At 38.7% G+C, this 19,967-nt stretch overlaps 1 protein-coding gene across 3 annotated transcripts; it reads right to left on the reverse strand.

Moving 5' to 3' along the window:
- Nucleotides 1–240: 240 nt before the first annotated feature.
- On the reverse strand, nucleotides 241–18,982 carry smtla (somatolactin alpha). Of its 3 annotated transcripts, XM_080889361.1 has the most exons (5): nucleotides 18,695–18,982; nucleotides 5,919–6,109; nucleotides 4,486–4,599; nucleotides 1,635–1,814; nucleotides 241–1,258 (listed from the first exon to the last, which is right to left on the reverse strand). In XM_080889361.1, exons 2-5 carry the CDS (start codon nucleotides 6,051–6,053, stop codon nucleotides 1,064–1,066), a joined length of 624 nt encoding a protein of 207 aa, XP_080745487.1. In that variant the 5' UTR covers nucleotides 6,054–6,109; nucleotides 18,695–18,982; the 3' UTR covers nucleotides 241–1,063. The 3 variants fall into 3 exon arrangements, 2 of the variants coding, with proteins under 2 accessions (XP_080745487.1, XP_080745488.1); XM_080889362.1 differs by lacking the exons at nucleotides 4,486–4,599; nucleotides 5,919–6,109; nucleotides 18,695–18,982 and adding an exon at nucleotides 3,249–3,592; XR_013972492.1 differs by lacking the exons at nucleotides 241–1,258; nucleotides 1,635–1,814; nucleotides 4,486–4,599; nucleotides 5,919–6,109 and adding an exon at nucleotides 16,055–16,492.
- Between the last annotated feature and the right edge of the window lie 985 nt (nucleotides 18,983–19,967).

Below are 19,967 nucleotides of genomic sequence, written 5' to 3' on the forward strand. Positions count from 1 at the left end.
AGTTTTACATTTGGACCCAGCTAGAACGAGCACGCTACACTGATGCCTCACGAGTGAATGACTGAGTTTTACACGCTGAACCGTGGCCATCGGGTTAAGACAGAAAGAGAGGCATAACAAGGAATTGACTGTAAAAACCGATGAGCCACACATCCACGTCTAATGCACTCTCTCAAGAAAATAGCACACAAACGACCACATTAAAAACAATGTTTCTTTTATGCTTTTTGTCTTGCTTTATTGGTTTCTTAAATGAACAGAAGAAAAGCTATGAAAGTACACTATTGGGTTCTTTTGTTCACAAGAGAAAGGTAATATTTATTCTCTGGATTCATAACGTCTAAGAATATAGATTTCAATGTTTAATTCCCAGAACAATTGAAGTGAATAAGGCACATTTCTTTATATATGTTAGATCCATGTTAAATTATACACATTTAGGCACAGAATAATTCCTGTTTCCTTCAAGAGCGCCAGCTTTCAATTCGACTGTTATTTATTTTGTCTCCGTCTCATCCGCTCTTTTGCTAATCAAAAATCTCTCTCTCTTTTTTTAATAGTGATTGCTCTCTGTTTGACTCCCATTTTTGGTGAAAGTGTTTCATTTCTCTAACGCAGAAGTAAAACTAGCTCCATTAAAAAAATGAGAGTTTCACTCAGTATTCTAGGGGCTGTGAGAATAGTCACAACACTGCGAGACCCAGCAAGGAATAGAAACCCCAGTCAGGAACAAAGGAAATGGAAATCAATGGCAGGATATGCAGATTTTTTTGACAACTCGACACACAAATAATCTTTTGGGAGTTTGCTCTCTCTTTCTTTTGCAAGGTTAAAATACCAACTAAGCAGGGAAAGAATATAAAATGCAGTATGTTGAAGAAAGGGCAAAGCATTACATCTACTTTTGTGTGAAGGTGTTCCAAAACAATCAATAAGGAATGCATTGCATTACAAGCAAGGTTGATTCGCCTAAGGCATGGTCATATCTTAAAGTGCACACTACCAACCTTAAGAATTAATTTAAAGCTAAGCACTGTATTATTTATTAGCTGCAGTTTATATTTTATGCACAGTTGTATTTGTCAGCTTGACGACACTTAAGAAGCTTGAGGAAAGTCTCCATCTTATGAGCATCCTTTTTAAAGCAGCTGAGTAAGGTATAGTCTCTCATAACAGATTCCAGCATATCTGGCAGAGTATCATACTGAAATAGGCCTTGTTCATTGTAGGTTGTAGTAAATGTCCCCTCATCCAACATCTGTGTAGCAAGCATATAGAAATAGTCAGAAAAAATACAAACAAAAGGATATAAAAAAATGATTTTTTTGAAGATTGCGCTCTTCTGGACAGAGATCGTAGGTGTCATTCCTTCTTAGCTTGGTTATTCTTACCTTGGGACTTCCAGGCCGTACTCTGCATGATGTTAATGTGGATTACACCAGCAGCTTGGTTATGGCATAATGCAATCTTGCACCCTGCTGTTATGTACTGGATTGTCTCAGGGGAATCTTTGCATAGAGCATAGACCCCAGCATAGATATCTTTATTTATCTATATATTTATTAATCCCTATAGAAATTCCTCAGGGATTAAAAAAATAACCTTGTGTGTGAGTGATATGTGATTTGACCCACCTTCTTAATGAGGGCAACCACCCCTTGCTCCAGACTGACCAGTTTCTCAGAAACCCATTTTGTCTTGTTGACCAGCATTTCAGGAGCATGATCGTAGTGATCCAGTGTCGTCTGCAGGTAGACCAAGGGCTCGATCCATGACTGAACCAGCATCAGCACAGAGTGGAGCAACCATTTATCCTGCAGGACAGAAATGCTTTACAGTCCGCCTCAAAGAATATATATATATATATGTGTGTGTGTGTGTGTGTGTGTGTGTGTGTGTGTGTGTGTCTATATATATATATTAGGGGTGCAACGATACACAAAATTCACGGTTCGGTTCGGTTCGATACTTTGGTGTCACGGTTCGATATTTTTTCGATACAAAAAAAATGTTCATGCCTTTTTAATTTGTCATTTATTAAAATTATAAATATATATTTTAACTCAAAAGTACAGTTTTTAAATTTAACCCTAACCCTTGTGCGCGTTTTTTATTTTGACAGCGAATACGCACCTGCGGACCACTTATGTGCAGCCCTGGTTATTTAGCTCATCATATTGCAGCCACAGAAATTATTTTGTCCATGAAACCATAAAGCTGCACTTTCTTTTTGCCTTATAGTCTCATTTGTCATAACTTCTCCGTTTTGTGGTAAGCTTTTCTTTGGCTGTCACTTCTTCACCCTGACCTGTCTTATTTGGCTCAGCAGAACTGAAATGCTTTTACACGCACTCACATAAGCTCAGCGATTCTCTGCGCGATCAACCTCTCACATGTTTAAGCTTGCTGCGGGAGATTTCACTTGTCATGTTTGCATAGTAAGCTAACGATTAATAAGACGATGTCAGAGGAATTGGTGCACAAATTATCATCACTCACAGATCAGTGCTGTCACTCTCTATACACAGTTCACACGATTGCAAAGTGAAAGCAAAAAAACAAGCGCAAATTCAAACGCGACTTCAATATGTCACATATTGACAGTGGCTCACCGATGCCAATGACATAATTACCCAGCTACATTTCCGAAAGAATGCAAAAGCATTGACATATATTTTTCCTACAATAGCCCGACGGGCAGGGCAGAGATAGATTTTGGTAGCTCGACTGAAAAAATCGCTAGCTCCGGGACGTCGGGCTAGCGATATTGCGAGCCCTGTATCTGATTGAGGAATCACTCATCTTTGGAAAAGAGAGTTTATTACAGAGAAATGGCTCTTTCCAAAATAAAAGCTATACTATCCGCTTCTTCTGGGCTATATTCTCAGCAGCATAAGGAGAATCATGTGCTAACAGCTGTCTAAATGACTCGGCTAAAGTTAGTAGCATGCTTGCTTTTTTTTGTCTGCTTCCACTTGTCTTTGCACTACGATGATGTCGGCGTAAATGTGCAGTCATATTCGTTGTGTTCCCACTAGTGCTTTCAGGTTAATCTCGTTGAAATGACCTTAACGCCACAACACGGCAAATCTCCGTTAACGAGCTACCGCCGATCGCTCTGTGCATGGGGCTAGACAGCCAACACGTTAACGAGCTAACTGCGCTAACACACTAGTTCACACCAATGTAATTGAGCATTGCATGGCACATTCAACATACTGTTTTACTTTAGTCCATGACTCGCTTACCTTCAGGGTCATACGTCACATGAAAACCAAAATAATTCCAAACGCCAGATCTGAATGAGGGTGGGGGAGGTCCATGTTAAAAGGAGAGCTTAACTTCTGTCTCGCTAGCTTGCCCTGCGCTCTTCCTTCTGACTATGCTGTCTGTGTTGAGCGCAGTGGATCTGCGCTGGACAGTGCAGCCTAGGCGGAGTAGTCGAACGCAGATTCACTGAGCGCTCAACACAGACAGCATCGTCAGAAGGAAAATTGATAAAATAAATTACAAATGTTGTATTGTTCATACATATGCGTACCGAACCGAAAGCACTGTATCGAACGGTTCAATATCGATACGAATATCGTTGCACCCCTAATATATATATATATATATATATATATATATATATATATATATATATATATATATATATATATATATATATATATAGTACTTCTTTTAAGAAATGGATCATTAACTACAAACCATTCAGCAACAAAAGTAGCCTGAAATGGCATGTGAGCCTCCTTAAATCTCCCTAAGCAGGAGAGACTCTAAAGTATGTGCAAATGACCACCATACAAATGGCCATTAAATGGCAGAGCAGGCAATATTCCAACAGAAAGAGCAGAGGATAAATTACTCATAAAATGGGAGGTTGCAGTATATGCTGTTTCAAAGATCACATTTACTGTTATGTGATGACATAACTTTTAACCAGCAGTTTCAATATTGCTAAAAATGATCCTGTGAAGAAATTGCTGCTATATACTATGGCCTTTGTTAGTTGAAGGGTGATTATTGCAGAACAGCCAATTCACCCTTCACAGGCCTGCTAAGCAGCTCAGTCTAGTTTCCACTCTACTGACCAAGCTGGTATTTGTCTTAAATAGGTAGCTAGACAGCAGTCAAAACCTCTTGTAATGCAATTACTGCAAACATCACATAATGTATCAAACTGCAAAAGAAGGGGAGGCTTAACTGAGCTCAAGGATGTGCATGTGCAACAACACTAATAATGCATTAACAACACTCCAAATCCTCCACACTCTCACTCACATATGTGCGAGAAGCAGACAGATTGTTGAACCCATTCAAATCCACAAAAACATGCAAGCGCCTCTATAAGCACGTAATATATATGCATCAATACATAAAAGCAAAGGCGTGAACAAGCAAATAAAAGCAGTTTTTACACATTATGATGTTAGCAAAGAAAAAAAAAGAAACAACAGTGGTATTCAACCATAGTGTGCTTACAGACATCTGTTCAATTTCACTTTTGGAGCTGGGGATCGGTAATGTTTTGGTGATACATGCAAAGCCAGCCTGGTTACTCTGAAGTCGCAAAGGGAGTGGGATGAACATCTCTTCCTGTAGCCCGTGCAGAAATGGTGGTAAAAAAAAGAAAGAAAGAAAGAAAGAAAGAAAGAAAGAAAGAAAGAGAGGCACTGTTTAATTTTCACATTTAAAATGATAGGCATACACACCAGTATTACCTTCTATATTTGCTTATGAATTCGGTTTGTTTTCAGCCAGTATGACAAAATAGTTACGGCCTAATCCTAACCCCTAAGAACTACTGTCTACAGAAGAAGGGGTAACAGATATTCAACCATTTATATAAAAAGATCAATCAGGAAAGCAATGACAAAATCTTTACCACAAGAGAAAACCCCACAGAGACATTTTGTTCTCTAGCAAACTCTTCGCTGTAGATCCTATGCAGCATATTTTTTAGAAAAGTCTCGTTTCAAAGATCATTTTGACTGTGCAGCCACAAAGTGAAGGATATTTAACAGACTGCCAAACCTGTGCTTTTACTGTTGCAGTGTATCATTATCACAGACATATTACCCCATTGTAGACCTGCTTCTTCAGTTAAATATATCTTTTACTCAGAAGAGAGAGAAGATTGCTCTGAACACTGGCAGTGCGGGAATGGTCATGCAACGAATACTCAGTATCTAAAAGTTTCACAGGTCTGGCATTATCGTCAAACAGCCAACAAAGTTCAAAGCTTCACATTTACCAAATTATTAAAAAATGTAGATTTAAAGGACTAAGATGTTTACTGGTGAGCAATGGCTTTTTACCTCTGACATGCAAATAAATAGTATCATTCCCACCTTGATGTCTTAGTTTTATTGCACTTATGTTCTGTATAAAAAGTAATAGCAAACTTCTTTTCAAATGGAAAAAAAAAACATTGCATTGCTATCACTGTGGCCTTTGCCTAGGGCTATGTTTTTATAGCATTGCTTTTCAGAGTGCTTATTTTGCATTCATATCTCTCTTTCTCTCTCTCTCTCTCTCTCTCTATATATATATATATATATATATATATATATATATATATATATATATATATATATATACATATATATATATATATTTAGAGAGAGAGAGAGAGAGAGAGAGAGAGAGGGGGGGGGGGTATTTTCTCAGATTACAGTCTCTTTCTAGTGACAAAATAATTCTGCATTAAGTCATCTTAGTGTGAGAAGTGATTTAGAGCTATAACTCATTCTAGGCTCCGCCAATATTCTTTTCAAGCATGTGAATACAGAAGCACTGGTGAACAATCAAAACTAGTTTGGGGTTTTTTTTTTGTTTGCTTTGTTTGCTCTTGTTTTTTTTTTTTTTTACATTAAAAAAGTGAAAGAGCAAAGATTTATTTTGGAGTTACTCACAAATAAAGAACACGATTCTTCTGAGACACGGTAGATGAGCTCAGCATGATGGATGACTCTGTCAAGAAGTTTCTCTTGTGAGATGGAGGGGCAGCGAGTAAGGCTGCCCGGCTCTTCTTTACAGTCTAGTGGCATGCTTACAGTAAGAATATAGGGCCAGAGCAGTAGACCCCACACACCTCGCTGGATGACTGAAGACGCATATGGTATATACAGATGGAACAAACGTTAACAAGTAAAAACAAATATGAGCATTTATATATCAAATATGTTATTTATATATATTTTATACATTTCTATCAATGCAATTACAAAGAAAAGCAGAAAAGAAAATTACAAAAAATTGGGGCTTTTTTTGATACATTACCAGTCATGCCCATTCTATCTGTCGTCTTCAAGTTTTTCTTGCTATTGTGTTATGCTGACTTCTTTATAAAGCCTGATCAGGCCATGAATAAAGAAAAAGACATTTGAGTCTTGCGTAGGTTGTTGTAAAAAGATACCGGTCATCCCAAACCAAGACATTTCTTTTCTCATGCATAATACCGAGATGGGACACATTGTATTCGCAAATAGCTTTGTTCTTCATTTGAATGATGGTGGCTTATAGCTCAAGAAAATCTGATGTCCAGAGTCTTTTTATTTGAATATTTTCTAAAATCAGTGAAAAAAGGCTCTACAACAAACAAATAAATACAGATACATGTCTGTTGATCAATAATCTGGCAATAAAGACTGATTAGATACATCGAACAAAAGTTGAAAGAGAAGGGAGGTTAAAAAAATCTTCCTTTTATTATATACAGTGTACGCATTAACCCATTAAATGAGTGCCAGCATAGGTAGGTGTAGAAAACTCCATTGAATGCTACAGTTTTCTGTTTTCTTCTACTGCCTGAGACATTTGCTGCACTACTTACACCTGCCCCTTAAATTACCTAATTTTAACGGTAATCAGATTGTAGGATTACTGGATATGAGTTGCAAACAATTTCTGTAAATAAGTTAATCTGTGTATTTTGATTGCATGTGATATAAAATGTTTGAACTAAATAAAAATAATTTATTATTATTCAGTAGATCATAATCATATTTTTAATTTAAAAAATATAGATACAATTAACACTTTAATTAAAGGAGTTTTGGTTTTCCACCACCCAAATCACAGAAATCAAGATGACATTTAAGACACTGTCCTCACATGTTTATTTCCACACAACAGCATGTTTAAGCATAAGCCACAGACAATCAGAGGCTCAGGAAGTAGCATCTGACGGGTGTTAAGTTACTGAATTCAGCGTCACAGACGTGGTTGCTATTCAAGATACCTGGAGCCTCCTTTTATGTATGTGAGCCTGTTTAATATAAACCTCTGTTCTTTTCTTGTCGCCTTTCGTATACACCTCCTCTTTTTCCTTCCCCATGTTTTCCCTCAACATACTTCTCTGCTTTCTTAAATGTCCTAGTTGTAACTATTGATAAAATAAATTTATTACAATCTGTTGGGTACATTGGGTACAAAAGATTTTAATTTATATGATACTGAATGACAGTTACACTCATGGCTTTTTGACATCAGGGTACTTTCACTCAGTTTGACATAATTACCCAAAAGGAATTTGTGGCCATTTTGCAGAATAAACTTTCACAGATTCACCTTCAATCATTGTAATGAAAAAGCTACATATTCACAAGAGACAAGCATTTTTTGTGCACCTGCACTGATAAATAAAACTGAATCTGGTTATTCATATTACCAAAAAAGTAGTGCTAACATTTTTTGCAACAGCAATAAGCAGTCTTAATTTAATTAGAAAGTAATTTTTATTTAATTCCCAATACTAGAATTTTTTTCTTATATACTGCTTTTCTACTCTATCTGAGCGGTTTACACAAATTGCCTCATTCACGTATTCATACAGGCACTTTTTTCTATGCTTTTTCTATCTAACATTCTCATGCATTCATACAGTCAGAGATTGCACAAGGATATTAGGTCTGCTCCAGCATGCAGACTGGAGCAGATGGGGATCAAACCACCAACCTTCCGATTAGTAGGTGACCTGCTGTGCTTCCTGCGCTACAGCCAATTACTGATGAAAATATAAATGCAGGAAATTGTTTGCGTTGTTTACTGATAGTTGTCCTGTTATCAAGCATAAGGGTATTGTAGCAAATGTTAGTGATAACAGGTACACTGGAGAAGCAACAATAAGATATTCCCAAAAATGGTTTTGCAGGTGGTGGCTAACAACTGCTGCTTTCCTTTTATCCTTCCTGAGTGTCCCTTACCGTAGTCTCCAAAAGATCCAAAAGATGGGCACAATCATATGGAAAGTTGGGTATGATCATAGAAGGGCATCAACCCAGGATTATCACCAGCTCTGTTTCTTCAGGCAGGGAGAAACAGGACTGCTAGACCCATACAAAATTATTTTCAGCAGTTAATGCACATGTTTCTGACCAAACTGTTCACCTCAGACTCCACTCCACTAACTAGCCAATGGCACCCTGAGAACTGTTAGCTATCAGGATGCAGTGTTGGGGAGTAACGGAATACATGTACCGCCGTTACGTATTTAAAATACAAAATATGAGTAACTGTATTCCGTTAAAGTTACCGTTTAAAAAGGTGGTATTTAGAATACAGTTACATTGTTGAAATAAATGGATTACACGGCGGTATTTCCCTGTTTCATATTGTTGTGGGTCAGGACTGTTTGGGTTTTGTTTGACAGCTACGTTCCGTTGTTCCAGGCGGCAGCGTTACGGTTGCCATGGTTTCAGGGTGGCCCCGGCTCTTCTGCGACTGTGTGTTTCCTGGGTGAGAGATCGCCTTTTTGTTGTTGTTGTTGTTGTGCTAAGCTAATAGGCAAAATGCTACAGGCATAGCCCTAAAGAATGTAGCCTCATAGGCAGTGTAGTCCGTGCAGGGAGAATGGACTGCCATACCCGTTATGTGTCTGTGAGCGAGGGAGGGAGAAAAAGGAGAGTGGAAAAGTAGGAGTTGACATCGAGCAGAAACGGGAGATGGAAGCATGTAAATATAATAATAACCACTTCAGCCAAGAAGAGTGCCTGACGAGCCCGGTTGTAAGTAAGCTATTAAGACTCGACTGTACACCGTGTTCGTGTTTTCCTCCGAAAAAATACGTTCCGTTGGAGCAGTCTTTCGACGCCTCTCTCTGTCTCTGGCAAGAACAGTTGACCCACACAACAAAGTAAAGGTATTTTTCAGCTACTAGCTGACACAGAGCAGAGCGTATTAGTCAGAGATCCCTTTACTAAGGTTCGGCGCCGCGGACCTTCAGTAATAGTAATAAATCACATTCATGTAGTTGTAAACAGTATGATAATATATTAAGTAATCCAAAGTATTCAGAATACGTTACTCCCATTGAGTAACGTAACGGAATACGTTACAAAATACATTTTGGGGTATGTATTCTGTAATCTGTAGTGGAATACATTTTAAAAGTAACCTTCCCAACACTGTCAGGATGATAGCTGGGTTTCTCCAGCTGCAGTAGGATGTGCATGTGGGATCTCGATAGGATCGATGCCACTGACTGGTCCTCATGTTCTCCAGACCTGAATCCAATTGAAAAAGTCCTTATTGTTATGATGTGGCCATAGAGCACCATAGACTCATTGGTGCTCTTATCCAGGTCTAGGAGGAGATCCGTTAGGGCAACGTCCACCATCTTATTAGAAACTCGCCCTGAACACATATTATTTGAACATGAGATAAATTTGCATTTTCTTTGATTAACTTAGTGTGTTTTAATTGTTCCATGCACATGATTTTGTTCTTTGTGATTATTACTTCCTTTTTGCATTTTGCATTCATATCAGCATAATCTTTTCCAAATCCAGCTCTTTCCTATCAAAACCATTCATCGCTTCAGCACTTGCGTTTTTAATTTTGAACAATGTAAAATGAACTTGAACTAGCCTCAGCGTACACCAGAATTAATTTAACTTAATCTGTTTAGTTGCTAGTGGCTGGAAGCTTTTGGGTCTTACGAGTCATCATCTAAATGAATTGCTAACTGCTGTAAGCAGGTTTTTCGATTTCAATGCCAGACTAAAGGACACTTGCAGTCCCACAAAATGAAGGGCTTGAATGCTGTTCATCTGGCACCAAGTCAAGGATTATTTCATTAACAGCTATCCTGTGCAACTTAAATTTATGTTGATTAAATTTTGACTGCAAATATATTTTATTGTGCTTATTTTGTCCTGTCTTGGTAGTCCTACATGTCAAATATATCTGAGGATGTGTGTAGTTAGCAATAGTTTGAATAGAGAAGAATAGTTCTTTATTTGGAACTCCCAAGCAAATTAAACTGATGAGTAGGGTATTGTTGCTGCAGCCAAAGTTTGTGTTGTTTGTCATTTAAAATATTCAAGGAGAAAGGTTTAATGAAAACTTAGTTTGCTAAGTGCAAGATAAGAGGAAATGCGGGTTTGCTGTTTACAGAGAGAACTCTGAAGTAGCAGTAAGTGACTGCCCTACTGCTCCCCTCCTGTTACGCCCTTTTTTTCCTTCAATCACACAGTCAATATCACAACACATATTGGAAAGTGATACTTAGCAGAAGTTACTTTTTATAAACATGCATGAAAAAAAAACAGATTTTCAGCTCTGTCAGTGACTGTAAACGTCTCAAAGTTGAAAAACTTTGTGGCTGTGTAAAGCCTGTGTAGCCCCATTTCACCTGTGGTAATATTTGTTAAGTATAAATCACTTGTGGTGATGGCAAGGAGCAGTGGCAAAGGTGTGATCAGCTGTAATTAGCTGAATAGCTTTGACTAGAATTAGCTAGAATTGACCTCACTCCAGCACCGGATGAATCATTCAAGAAAAATAATTTTTGACAGATCAGTGGATCTGTAAACTCGTCCCTTACTTTTTTATAGTGTGGCAGGACTACGGTTGGGGATTTGTGTTGCAATCAATGGAGATGTGCTTGCCCTAGAGCAATGTTAAGCAATGTTAAATGCAACACTGTTAGATGGGAAAATAGGAAATTAGTTCAAACATAAATGGAAATGCAGCATATAATTCTAATGAGGTTGGCAGTAAAACATGAAGAAATAAGGGGTAGCTCAGGATTTTTGGGCAAACCACTTTATTCTGATCTGATCACCAAGAAATAAATGGTAGAGTGAGCATGGATGTCAACTGTGTGCCAAAAGCACAAAAAATGCCTTCTGCCATGTCCTGACATGGCACTAATACAACTCAGTATCCTGCATTCACACAAAACTCATAGATCACACAGTTAAAGATTCTTTTGGGCAAAATGTCCACTTGCTCTGCCAGCCAATATTAAGAAGGCAGAGGACTAATCCTATTGACAGAAAAGCCATGGTGAGAGGTATACACTGTCCAAATCCCAACTAGGGGCCCCGCATAACATTAGCATAACATTAGCAAGAGTTTGAGCAAAACATCCATGTGCTTTGGCAGACACTTCTGAGGAAGGTTGGGAAAAAGGTACAGTTTACTTTTTAGTGATTGTTAGTTAATCACAACAATAAAGAGAGAGAACATAGAGACCAAGTCTCGCATACAGCTGATGACAGACTTTTCACCTAAACAGTGCAAACAACGACAGCTACAACTACATGAACACACAGTCAAAACATCTGTCAACAGGAAAGACAGTAGAGAACAGAATGAAAAATTAAATAGTGATATTTAAATCAGCTGACTGCAGAGCTGCAGGCATGGCAGATATTTACAACTGTGTGATTTACCAATAATTGTGATAAGTAGCTGTGACCATTTTTTAATATAAATTGATTGGAAGAAATTGGCTTCTAATGACTTACTGTGCCACATGTGTAAATGTGTACATCGCTTTTTTTTCTGCATTCTGTGTGAGGTCTTTATCAAAGTTAGTGTTACGTATTGTGAGATTCTGACATCAGTCTAATACACTTGGTCTGTGCCCCTCACTGATGAGGAAAAATCACTCACAGAGGGGGCAGTGTCACTTTAGCTTGTTGGTCCAGTGAATCTGACTCAAACAGGTTCTCCTTTACACAGTTCTCACTTATAAAGTGTTCTACAAACACAGCTATTACAGCCAACAGGTGGATTTCCTGTTACAATGAACAGCTACTTACTGCTAAAGAGAAAGTCGACTGTATTAATTCATGTTTTTTTAAAACACAAAATTCATCATTGCTGCAGCAATGCAAAAGGTGACCCTGATAGACTTTTAGTTTCCTTGTTTTCCACTAAATTATCAGTTCTGTCACTAGCTAGCTAACATGAACTAAAGTAAGTCTATTAGCAGCAACCAACCAGCCAACTCAGTGACTTCCCAATCTGTATTAGCACAAGATGGCGCTGCACATACATCACAGACAGTGTTAAGTATATGATCATTTTTAAGAACAGGATTCTATGGTGTAAATTTTCCTTTACATGTTTACTGTTTCATGTCCACTTTAAAGATGCAGATATACCAAATTCTCTTCATTTAAAAGTAAAAGTCAAGAAAAACACGATCCTCCCAATGGTGCCAAGAGGGATGATGTTTTGAAAGACTAACCTGATTGTCGTTGTATTTTTAAGAAAAGGTTAAGGAGTCACACTTGGAATGAGAATTGAAGATGCATCTTGGCTGTACCTTGTGGAGCTTTCACAATTACTTTTATAAAATTGACTGCCAAGAGTGACACAAATTTATCTCACATGTTTAGTAATTAGTTTACTCAATTCAACAAAATATATGTTTTTCCCCTCTCTCTGGGGTTTTAAAGAGCAAAAGAGAGGATCTTGTTTTTTTTATCTTTTAAGCTACCTTGCAAACACCAATAGATTATTTGAGTAGGTGGAATTTAATTAACCTTTATTGTAATTAGATGGCAGGAGGAATTTCTTGAGGCAATTCAAGAAACCTTGTGTACGCTAACCTAAAACAGAGATGAAAAACATATCTCTGATGCTTTTGTTTCTGTCTCCCAGCGACTCCTTGTCTCACAGCTGCGCAATTCTGGAATGTATCCAGTTCTACACTTTTTTGTCTTTCATCACTTTTTTGCTGTAGTAATAATAATACAAGTTGCTAAGGGGCTCTACTTCACATTTTGAAGAAGCTGTGGAAGATAAATATGGATCCATATCACTGGACATGTCTATACAAAATGTATGGGCAAGAGTTCAATTTAAGTGTGACAGGTCAAGAGACAAGGTACATTTCGCCCAGGTTAGCAGTCCATCTCAGGGTGCACGCATAGTGACAGACAGCCACACTGTCTCTGGATTTGTTAGCTCAATGATTTAAATTGAAATTCAATGTCATCCTGCTTCTGAATGAGATGCTTATCACAGTGTCTCTTTCTTCTGTGATGATTAGTGTAATCGTAGATTGTGACATACATATCATTGCATTTATTTACATACTTGGTTTGTATTGACTTGTTTATTGTTTTCCTCTTAATGTACCCTGTGGATATTTGCTCTAGCACTAACACTTCTTAGTTCTTGCACACTTAAACTCCCTTGACAAACCAAGGTTACTGATTCCTCTCCAAACCCCCTATCTATATAGGGCCACATTGCTAAGACACTATGGGCTTCTAGCCATTTTCTGATGCAAGCACTAATCATCCTCTGTACACTCAAAAAATGATTCTTGGCCCTCAATAAAATGAAGCAATAACTGTGAGTAAAATGCAAATGAAATATATAAAATGAAAGGCTTATCATCTAAATAATTATTCAAGAAGAAAACTATGTGTCAGGCTCAGGAGGGACTCGGAGGCAGACCGTCACTTAAGTTCGTGATTTATTTACACACACAGACACCAGGTGCGAATATATACAGGTGAGGGGGCACAGGAAGAGGGTCTCCGGGAAGCACAGGCACGGGAAGAAGAGGGCTATGTACAAAATCCACTGAAGCTCAGGTAGCTCGGACTCAGGCTTTAGCTCACCAACGGCGGTCCTCAGGCTGGCGAGAATCCTGGCACAGAGAGGAAAGGCAGGTGAGTAGTGGCACGACAGAAACTCGAAAAACGGCTCAGATAGGTGATGACACTGACGAGTGTTACACAATAATCCAGCGAGGAAGCACTCTCAGCAGCCGCCTTAAGAAGTGAGTGAGATGATTGCTTGCAGGTGTCCGAGCCAGGGGCTGGAGCCGTCATGACTCCGCCCCGGTAGAGCGCAGTGCAGGGGAGAGAGAGAGATGCAGCACAACAAAAACACTTGTAGCCATACAGAGTCAGCCGAGAAGGCACAGGGTCATGACACTATGAACTGATATAAACTCAGTGTTTACCAATCAAACTGAATTTATTTGTCTAGATTTTGCCTAGACCTCATCATTGAACTAGTGGGACAAATGTGGTGCAAAAAAAACAAAAAACAAAATCAAGTACGTTCAGTCATTTGCCACTTGTTGTGTTACTGTGCTTCAGTGTGTTACTTTGGTAGTATAATAATTTTAAAATGCATTTCTGTCTTTGTACAGCTTAATATAATTGCTATGATTTTTATATATTCATAGGCTGGAAAATTTGCTATCACTTGGTTTTGCATGACAACGTAGCATATCTATGGGCAGAAATCTGTGCCATCAGAAACTGAATTTGAATAAGTTCAATTTGAATTTGAATTGCTCCGATTGAATCTGAATTGTAACTTGAATAAATGCTTTTGAAAACTGAATTTGAATTAGTCTAATTTGAAATTGAATTTATGGTTTGAAAATGATCATCACTAAATTGAAATTGAATTTATATTTTGAAAATGAATTGATTTGCTTTGAAACTGCATTTTATCCTTTAAAAATTCAGCTCCCGAATAATTTCAGTTTCACTTCTCACCATTCAGTTTCAGTTCTACAATTCAATTTCAGTTCCAAAATTCAGTTTTTTGGAACTTACATCCGGTTCCGGTTCAAGCGCAGATTAATAGAACTACGTTTTACTAGCGGACCGAAAGTGTTACTGACGGGAATCTACAGCGTCTTGAGCTGAATTAAGACTTCAGAAGTCATTCGTCATGTCGAATGACCAGCGGATGAACTCTCAGGTTGGTAATAAATGTACTACATGTATAAGAACAAGCGTCATGTTAACAAATGATAGCCGTACGGTAACTTTTATGCTTATTGTAGCTGTTAGCTAAAAACGCTAATTTAGCGTAGTTTGCCCTGAATTCAGCTTTGACAAACAAATATGATCGACTGTTTCTAGTAGAATTCCAAAGTTGTCATCTTGGACCCTCTCAGAGTACCCCCTCTGTATGCTTGCAGAGACCCCTACAGTAGGGAAACATGCAAAACGGTGTCCAAACCTTTGTGTTTTAGCTTTATTTATGTCTTACACAGCATCCCAACTCTTTAGCTAACTGAATAACTTTAGCTAAAGTGAATAGTTAGTCTAATTCATTAGTGCAGCATTACTGGGTCACCTCTGTTTGAAGTGATATAATATGATATACAACTATCACTGAAACAGCAAACTTTGTAAATAAACAAACAACACTTCTCATTCTCTAAACGTTTGGCCACAGCTGTAGATTACACTATCAGTGCTTGTTCACTCTTGACAATAATTACATTTCTAAATTTACTTTGTGCATTTACAGGTAAACAATATCTAATATTTTATCTAAATGACTGCTTTGTCTTTGAAAAGGGTGAAGAGCCTGAGGCCGGTGACAGTCCAGTTCTACTCGAAGTACATCCTTACTGTGGCTCACAGGACAAGGCCACATTCCTGTCCTGCCAGAAGAGAAACTTCAGAGTCTTCATGCAGTTCAACCACACCTGTCATATTCCATATGACAGGGGTCTCAAACTCCAGTCCTCAAGGGTGGACTGGAGTCATGCAACTTTTCCATGCCCTCGAGGACTGGAGTTTGAGACCCCTGCCGTATGGTGTTCATGCTGTTTTCTACCCCACAGTTACAGCATGTCTGACTGCCTGTTCAGCATGTGCAAAAATATATGATGAGTTTAAGCATGTGATGACTAAGGCCTTCCATTATGGTGTTTGTCATCACATGTCACAGACATCTGGATGATCATTTGGAATAAACAAAACTAAAAACTTGTTACTTCATCTTTTATCTTTATTATTATTATTATTATTGTTCTTATTTTACACTTTTCATTGTTAGGCATTAGGTTTATTTGTAGTAGTCCTTTCCAACGTCTTTCCCTCTTCCATGTTACTGTGTCAGCTTGTCAGCATCTATTTGGGTTTGGAAGTGGAACAGAAAGTCAGGAAATCCAAAGTGCCATTAAAACCAGAAGAGGTTCTTATATTTCAGAAGAAGGGATTAATTCAAAAGAAATGACCTCAATGCCATATTTTATTTAGGAACACTAGAGAGCACTTTGCAAAATAACACATTCTTATAATTTCACCCTCAGATGAGCCAAGCTACGACTGTCAGGGAATGTGATGTAGGTACAGAGCATGTGAGAGTGGTTAAGTTAATGTCTCTTGTCTAGATGAAGGCACAATAGGGATCAATGGCAAGGCGTAGAGATTCAGTATCTTCAGTCTTCAGTGGACACTCCATTTCTGGCACAAAACACCTGTAAAAGATGGTCGATTTAGGAGGTGACCCGACAACTTCAGCCTGTCAAACATAGTAATGGAGCAGTATGTTTAAAAAATATATCTAATTAAGCATGCACTCAGTACCCTAAGAATTATTATGGTAGTTAAACACAGTGATAGTTGTATATCATATTATATCACTTCAAACAGAGGTGACCCAGTAATGCTGCACTAATGAATTAGACTAACTATTCACTTTAGCTAAAGTTATTAAGTTAGCTAAAGAGTTTGGATGCTGTGTAAGACATAAATAAAGCTAAAATACAAAGGTTTGGACACCGTTTTGCATGTTTCCCTACTGTAGGGGTCTCTGCAAGCATACAGAGGGGGTACTCTGGGTCTGATGACCCAGAGCTCATGTATTTCTTGTATATGTTTTTTCATATGTTATGGTGGTTTTCTCTCCCTTTTTGTCCTTTCTCCCTGGGTGCTCCCGGATGTTTTGGGGTCGCTGAGGGGACTGCGACCCGGAAGTGTTCCCGCACTGGGGACTGCCGCACCTGCCGCCCATTAGCCCTCACCAGCTGCAGCTGATGGCTTCATGAGGGGCGCCTTATTTAAGAAGGTGGCGGAGCCCCAGTCGGCGCGGGATTATACTAAGTCGAACCTGTTAAGTACCTCCGTAGATTAGTGTGTTGTGATCGGCTTCGCTACTAAAGGCTGCCTGCTGAGCTGTGTGTGTTTTTGTGTCACCAGGAGTCGGGAGTCAGGAACGTCGTCACGAGGGGAAATCACAGAGTGGAATCGGGTTTTTGGAGTTGTCACCTTTTCACTGCTATGGACACGTGCACTGTGTGGGATTCTTGGAGGAATCGCCACAGGAGTCACAGTGCTTGAATTGTATATAGTTGTCGTTTCTGTCCACTCGCCATAAATAAATCCACTGTCCTTCACTTGAGTCTCGCGTTTGGGCCCTACTTTCTCTACAACTCCACGGTCTGCCGTCGCAGCCCGTGACACTCTGAGAGGGTCCAAGATGACAACTTTGGAATTCTACTAGAAACAGTCGATCATATTTGTTTGTCAAAGCTGAATTCAGGGCAAACTACGCTAAATTAGCGTTTTTAGCTAACAGCTACAATAAGCATAACAGTTACCTTACGGCTATCATTTGTTAACATGACGCTTGTTCTTATACATGTAGTACATTTATTACCAACCTGAGAGTTCATCCGCTGGTCATTCGACATGACGAATGACTTCTGAAGTCTTAATTCAGCTCAAGACGCTGTAGATTCCCGTCAGTAACACTTTCGGTCCGCTAGTAAAACGTAGTTCTATTAATCTGCGCTTGAACCGGAACCGGATGTAAGTTCCAAAAAACTGAATTTTGGAACTGAAATTGAATCGTAGAACTGAAACTGAATGGTGAGAAGTGAAACTGAAATTATTCGGGAGCTGAATTTTTAAAGGATAAAATGCAGTTTCAAAGCAAATCAATTCATTTTCAAAATATAAATTCAATTTCAATTTAGTGATGATCATTTTCAAACCATAAATTCAATTTCAAATTAGACTAATTCAAATTCAGTTTTCAAAAGCATTTATTCAAGTTACAATTCAGATTCAATCGGAGCAATTCAAATTCAAATTGAACTTATTCAAATTCAGTTTCTGATGGCACAGATTTCTGCCCATACATATCTTTGATACATTTAAAGGCCACTGTTTTGTTTTGTTTTGCTTTTTTACTAAATATGACTCTGACAAGAAAGCCTAATTTCTGCTGTTCAATACTGAAGAAATATCAGCTGTTACAAATGATGCCAAATTGCAAAACTCCTAACTATGTCTCTAATAAAACCTCTATAACTTTGCTCTGCTTTACTTTTGCAGCATCAGTCTTTGTACATGATTTTCTTATATGCTATAAAAGACCAGGCCGGGAAAATCATATATTATTATTGTGTGAATATATTATTATATTCATATATTTTAGTTTTTTATCATCAGTTACTTTGACACAATGGCATCTGCTGTGAGGCTTGCACCTCTAATGAAGTCTCACAAGTTTCAGCTTTGTTTTTATACTTAAATAGCTTACACTATATGCACAAAAAGTTTTTCGTTAAGATATTTTTTCAGCAAATGTGACATTAGTCTTTTTTGTTGTTGTTTTCACGTCCTGAACTTTCCATTTTTGCCCAGTCTAGTTATTATTGTTCGTGAACACTGACCTTATCTGAGTAGAGTGAGGCCTGCAGTTCTTTAAATCTTGTTGTCTGTGAAGGTTCTCAGTCATCCAGGTCATCGTAGTCAAAGGAGCTTGCAAAGAAAAGCGTCTGGACTTCTTTAAGTTGCTTGAAGATGTTTCACCTCTCATCCGAGAAGCTTCTTCAGTTCTAAGGTCAAATGGTGGGGAGTCCCAGATTTAAACCTAGTGGGAGTATCCCCTCGCAGAGGGACAAAAGGACCCCCTGATGATCCTCTAATCGCCTGAGCCAAGGTGTGAAACTGGGTGTGGGTCCCAATCAGCCAGGGTTTCGGGTGAGCTCATTGTTAAACCTGGCCCCACCTTATCATGCGAATTCCTGAGATCAGATGGCCCAGGATGTGAGTGGGCGTTAAGGTGTCTGGGGAGGGATCTCAAAACTGGATTATAGATGGCAGACAGTTGGTGTCGTAAACCCCCGCCTCTGTTCAAAGATTGTCGCTCACAGTGGACATAGATGGCTTCTTTCACTCCTCTTTCAAACCATCTGTCCTCTCTGTCCAAAATGTGAACATTGGCATCCGCGAAAGAGTGTCCTTTATCCTTAAGATGCAGATGGACTGCTGAGTCTTGTCCTGTGGAGGTGGCTCTTCTGTGTTGTGCCATGCGCTTGTGAAGTGGCTGTTTGGTCTCTCCAATGTAGAGGTCTGGGCATTCCTCGCTGCACTGTACAGCATACACCACATTGTTAAGTTTGTGTTTTGGAGTTTTGTCTTTCGGGTGAACCAGTTTTTGTCTGAGCGTGTTGCTGGGTCTGAAATACACCGGGATGTCATGCTTGGAGAAAACTCTCCTGAGTTTTTCTGATACACCGGCTACATAGGGGATGACAATGTTGTTGCGTCTGTCTTTCTTATCCTCCCTCGCTGGTGTCTGAGCTTCTTTTCTGTGCCTCTTTGCTGACTTTAAGAACGCCCATTTAGGATAACCGCACGTTTTGAGTGCAGCATTACAAATGGTTTTGTGACACTTTTCAGACTGACTGATGTCAAAGGCTTTGTTTCTCAGATTGTTTCTTTCGGTTGTAACATGATGTGCTGCTTTTTGAGATCTTTTACCCAATTTACTTTGTCAGACAGGTTCTATTTAAGTGATTTCCTGATTCAACAAGTCTAAACAAGTTTAACCTCCTAAGACCTAAACTCTTTCGTGGAATGCATTTTTAATTTCGCTTTGCTATTTGGGCTGATTGGGACCTGATAAATGTAAAAGCTAAGAATGATCTTTTTACCTGATTT

This window comes from Rhamphochromis sp. 'chilingali', assembly GCF_963969265.1.
Source record: "Rhamphochromis sp. 'chilingali' genome assembly, chromosome: 8".
Lineage (NCBI taxonomy): Eukaryota > Metazoa > Chordata > Actinopteri > Cichliformes > Cichlidae > Rhamphochromis > Rhamphochromis sp. 'chilingali'.

Excerpts from the sequence above, each read along its gene's own strand:
- smtla (XM_080889361.1), bottom strand. The coding sequence starts at position 6,053 with ATGCCACTAGACTGTAAAGAAGAGCCGGGCAGCCTTACTCGCTGCCCC. Across the intron at positions 4,600-5,918 it reads AAGAATCGTGTTCTTTATTT|GAAGAGATGTTCATCCCACT; the intron begins GTGAGTAACTCC and ends CACGGGCTACAG. Across the intron at positions 1,259-1,634 it reads TGGTTGCCCTCATTAAGAAG|ATGTTGGATGAGGGGACATT; the intron begins GTGGGTCAAATC and ends CTTGCTACACAG.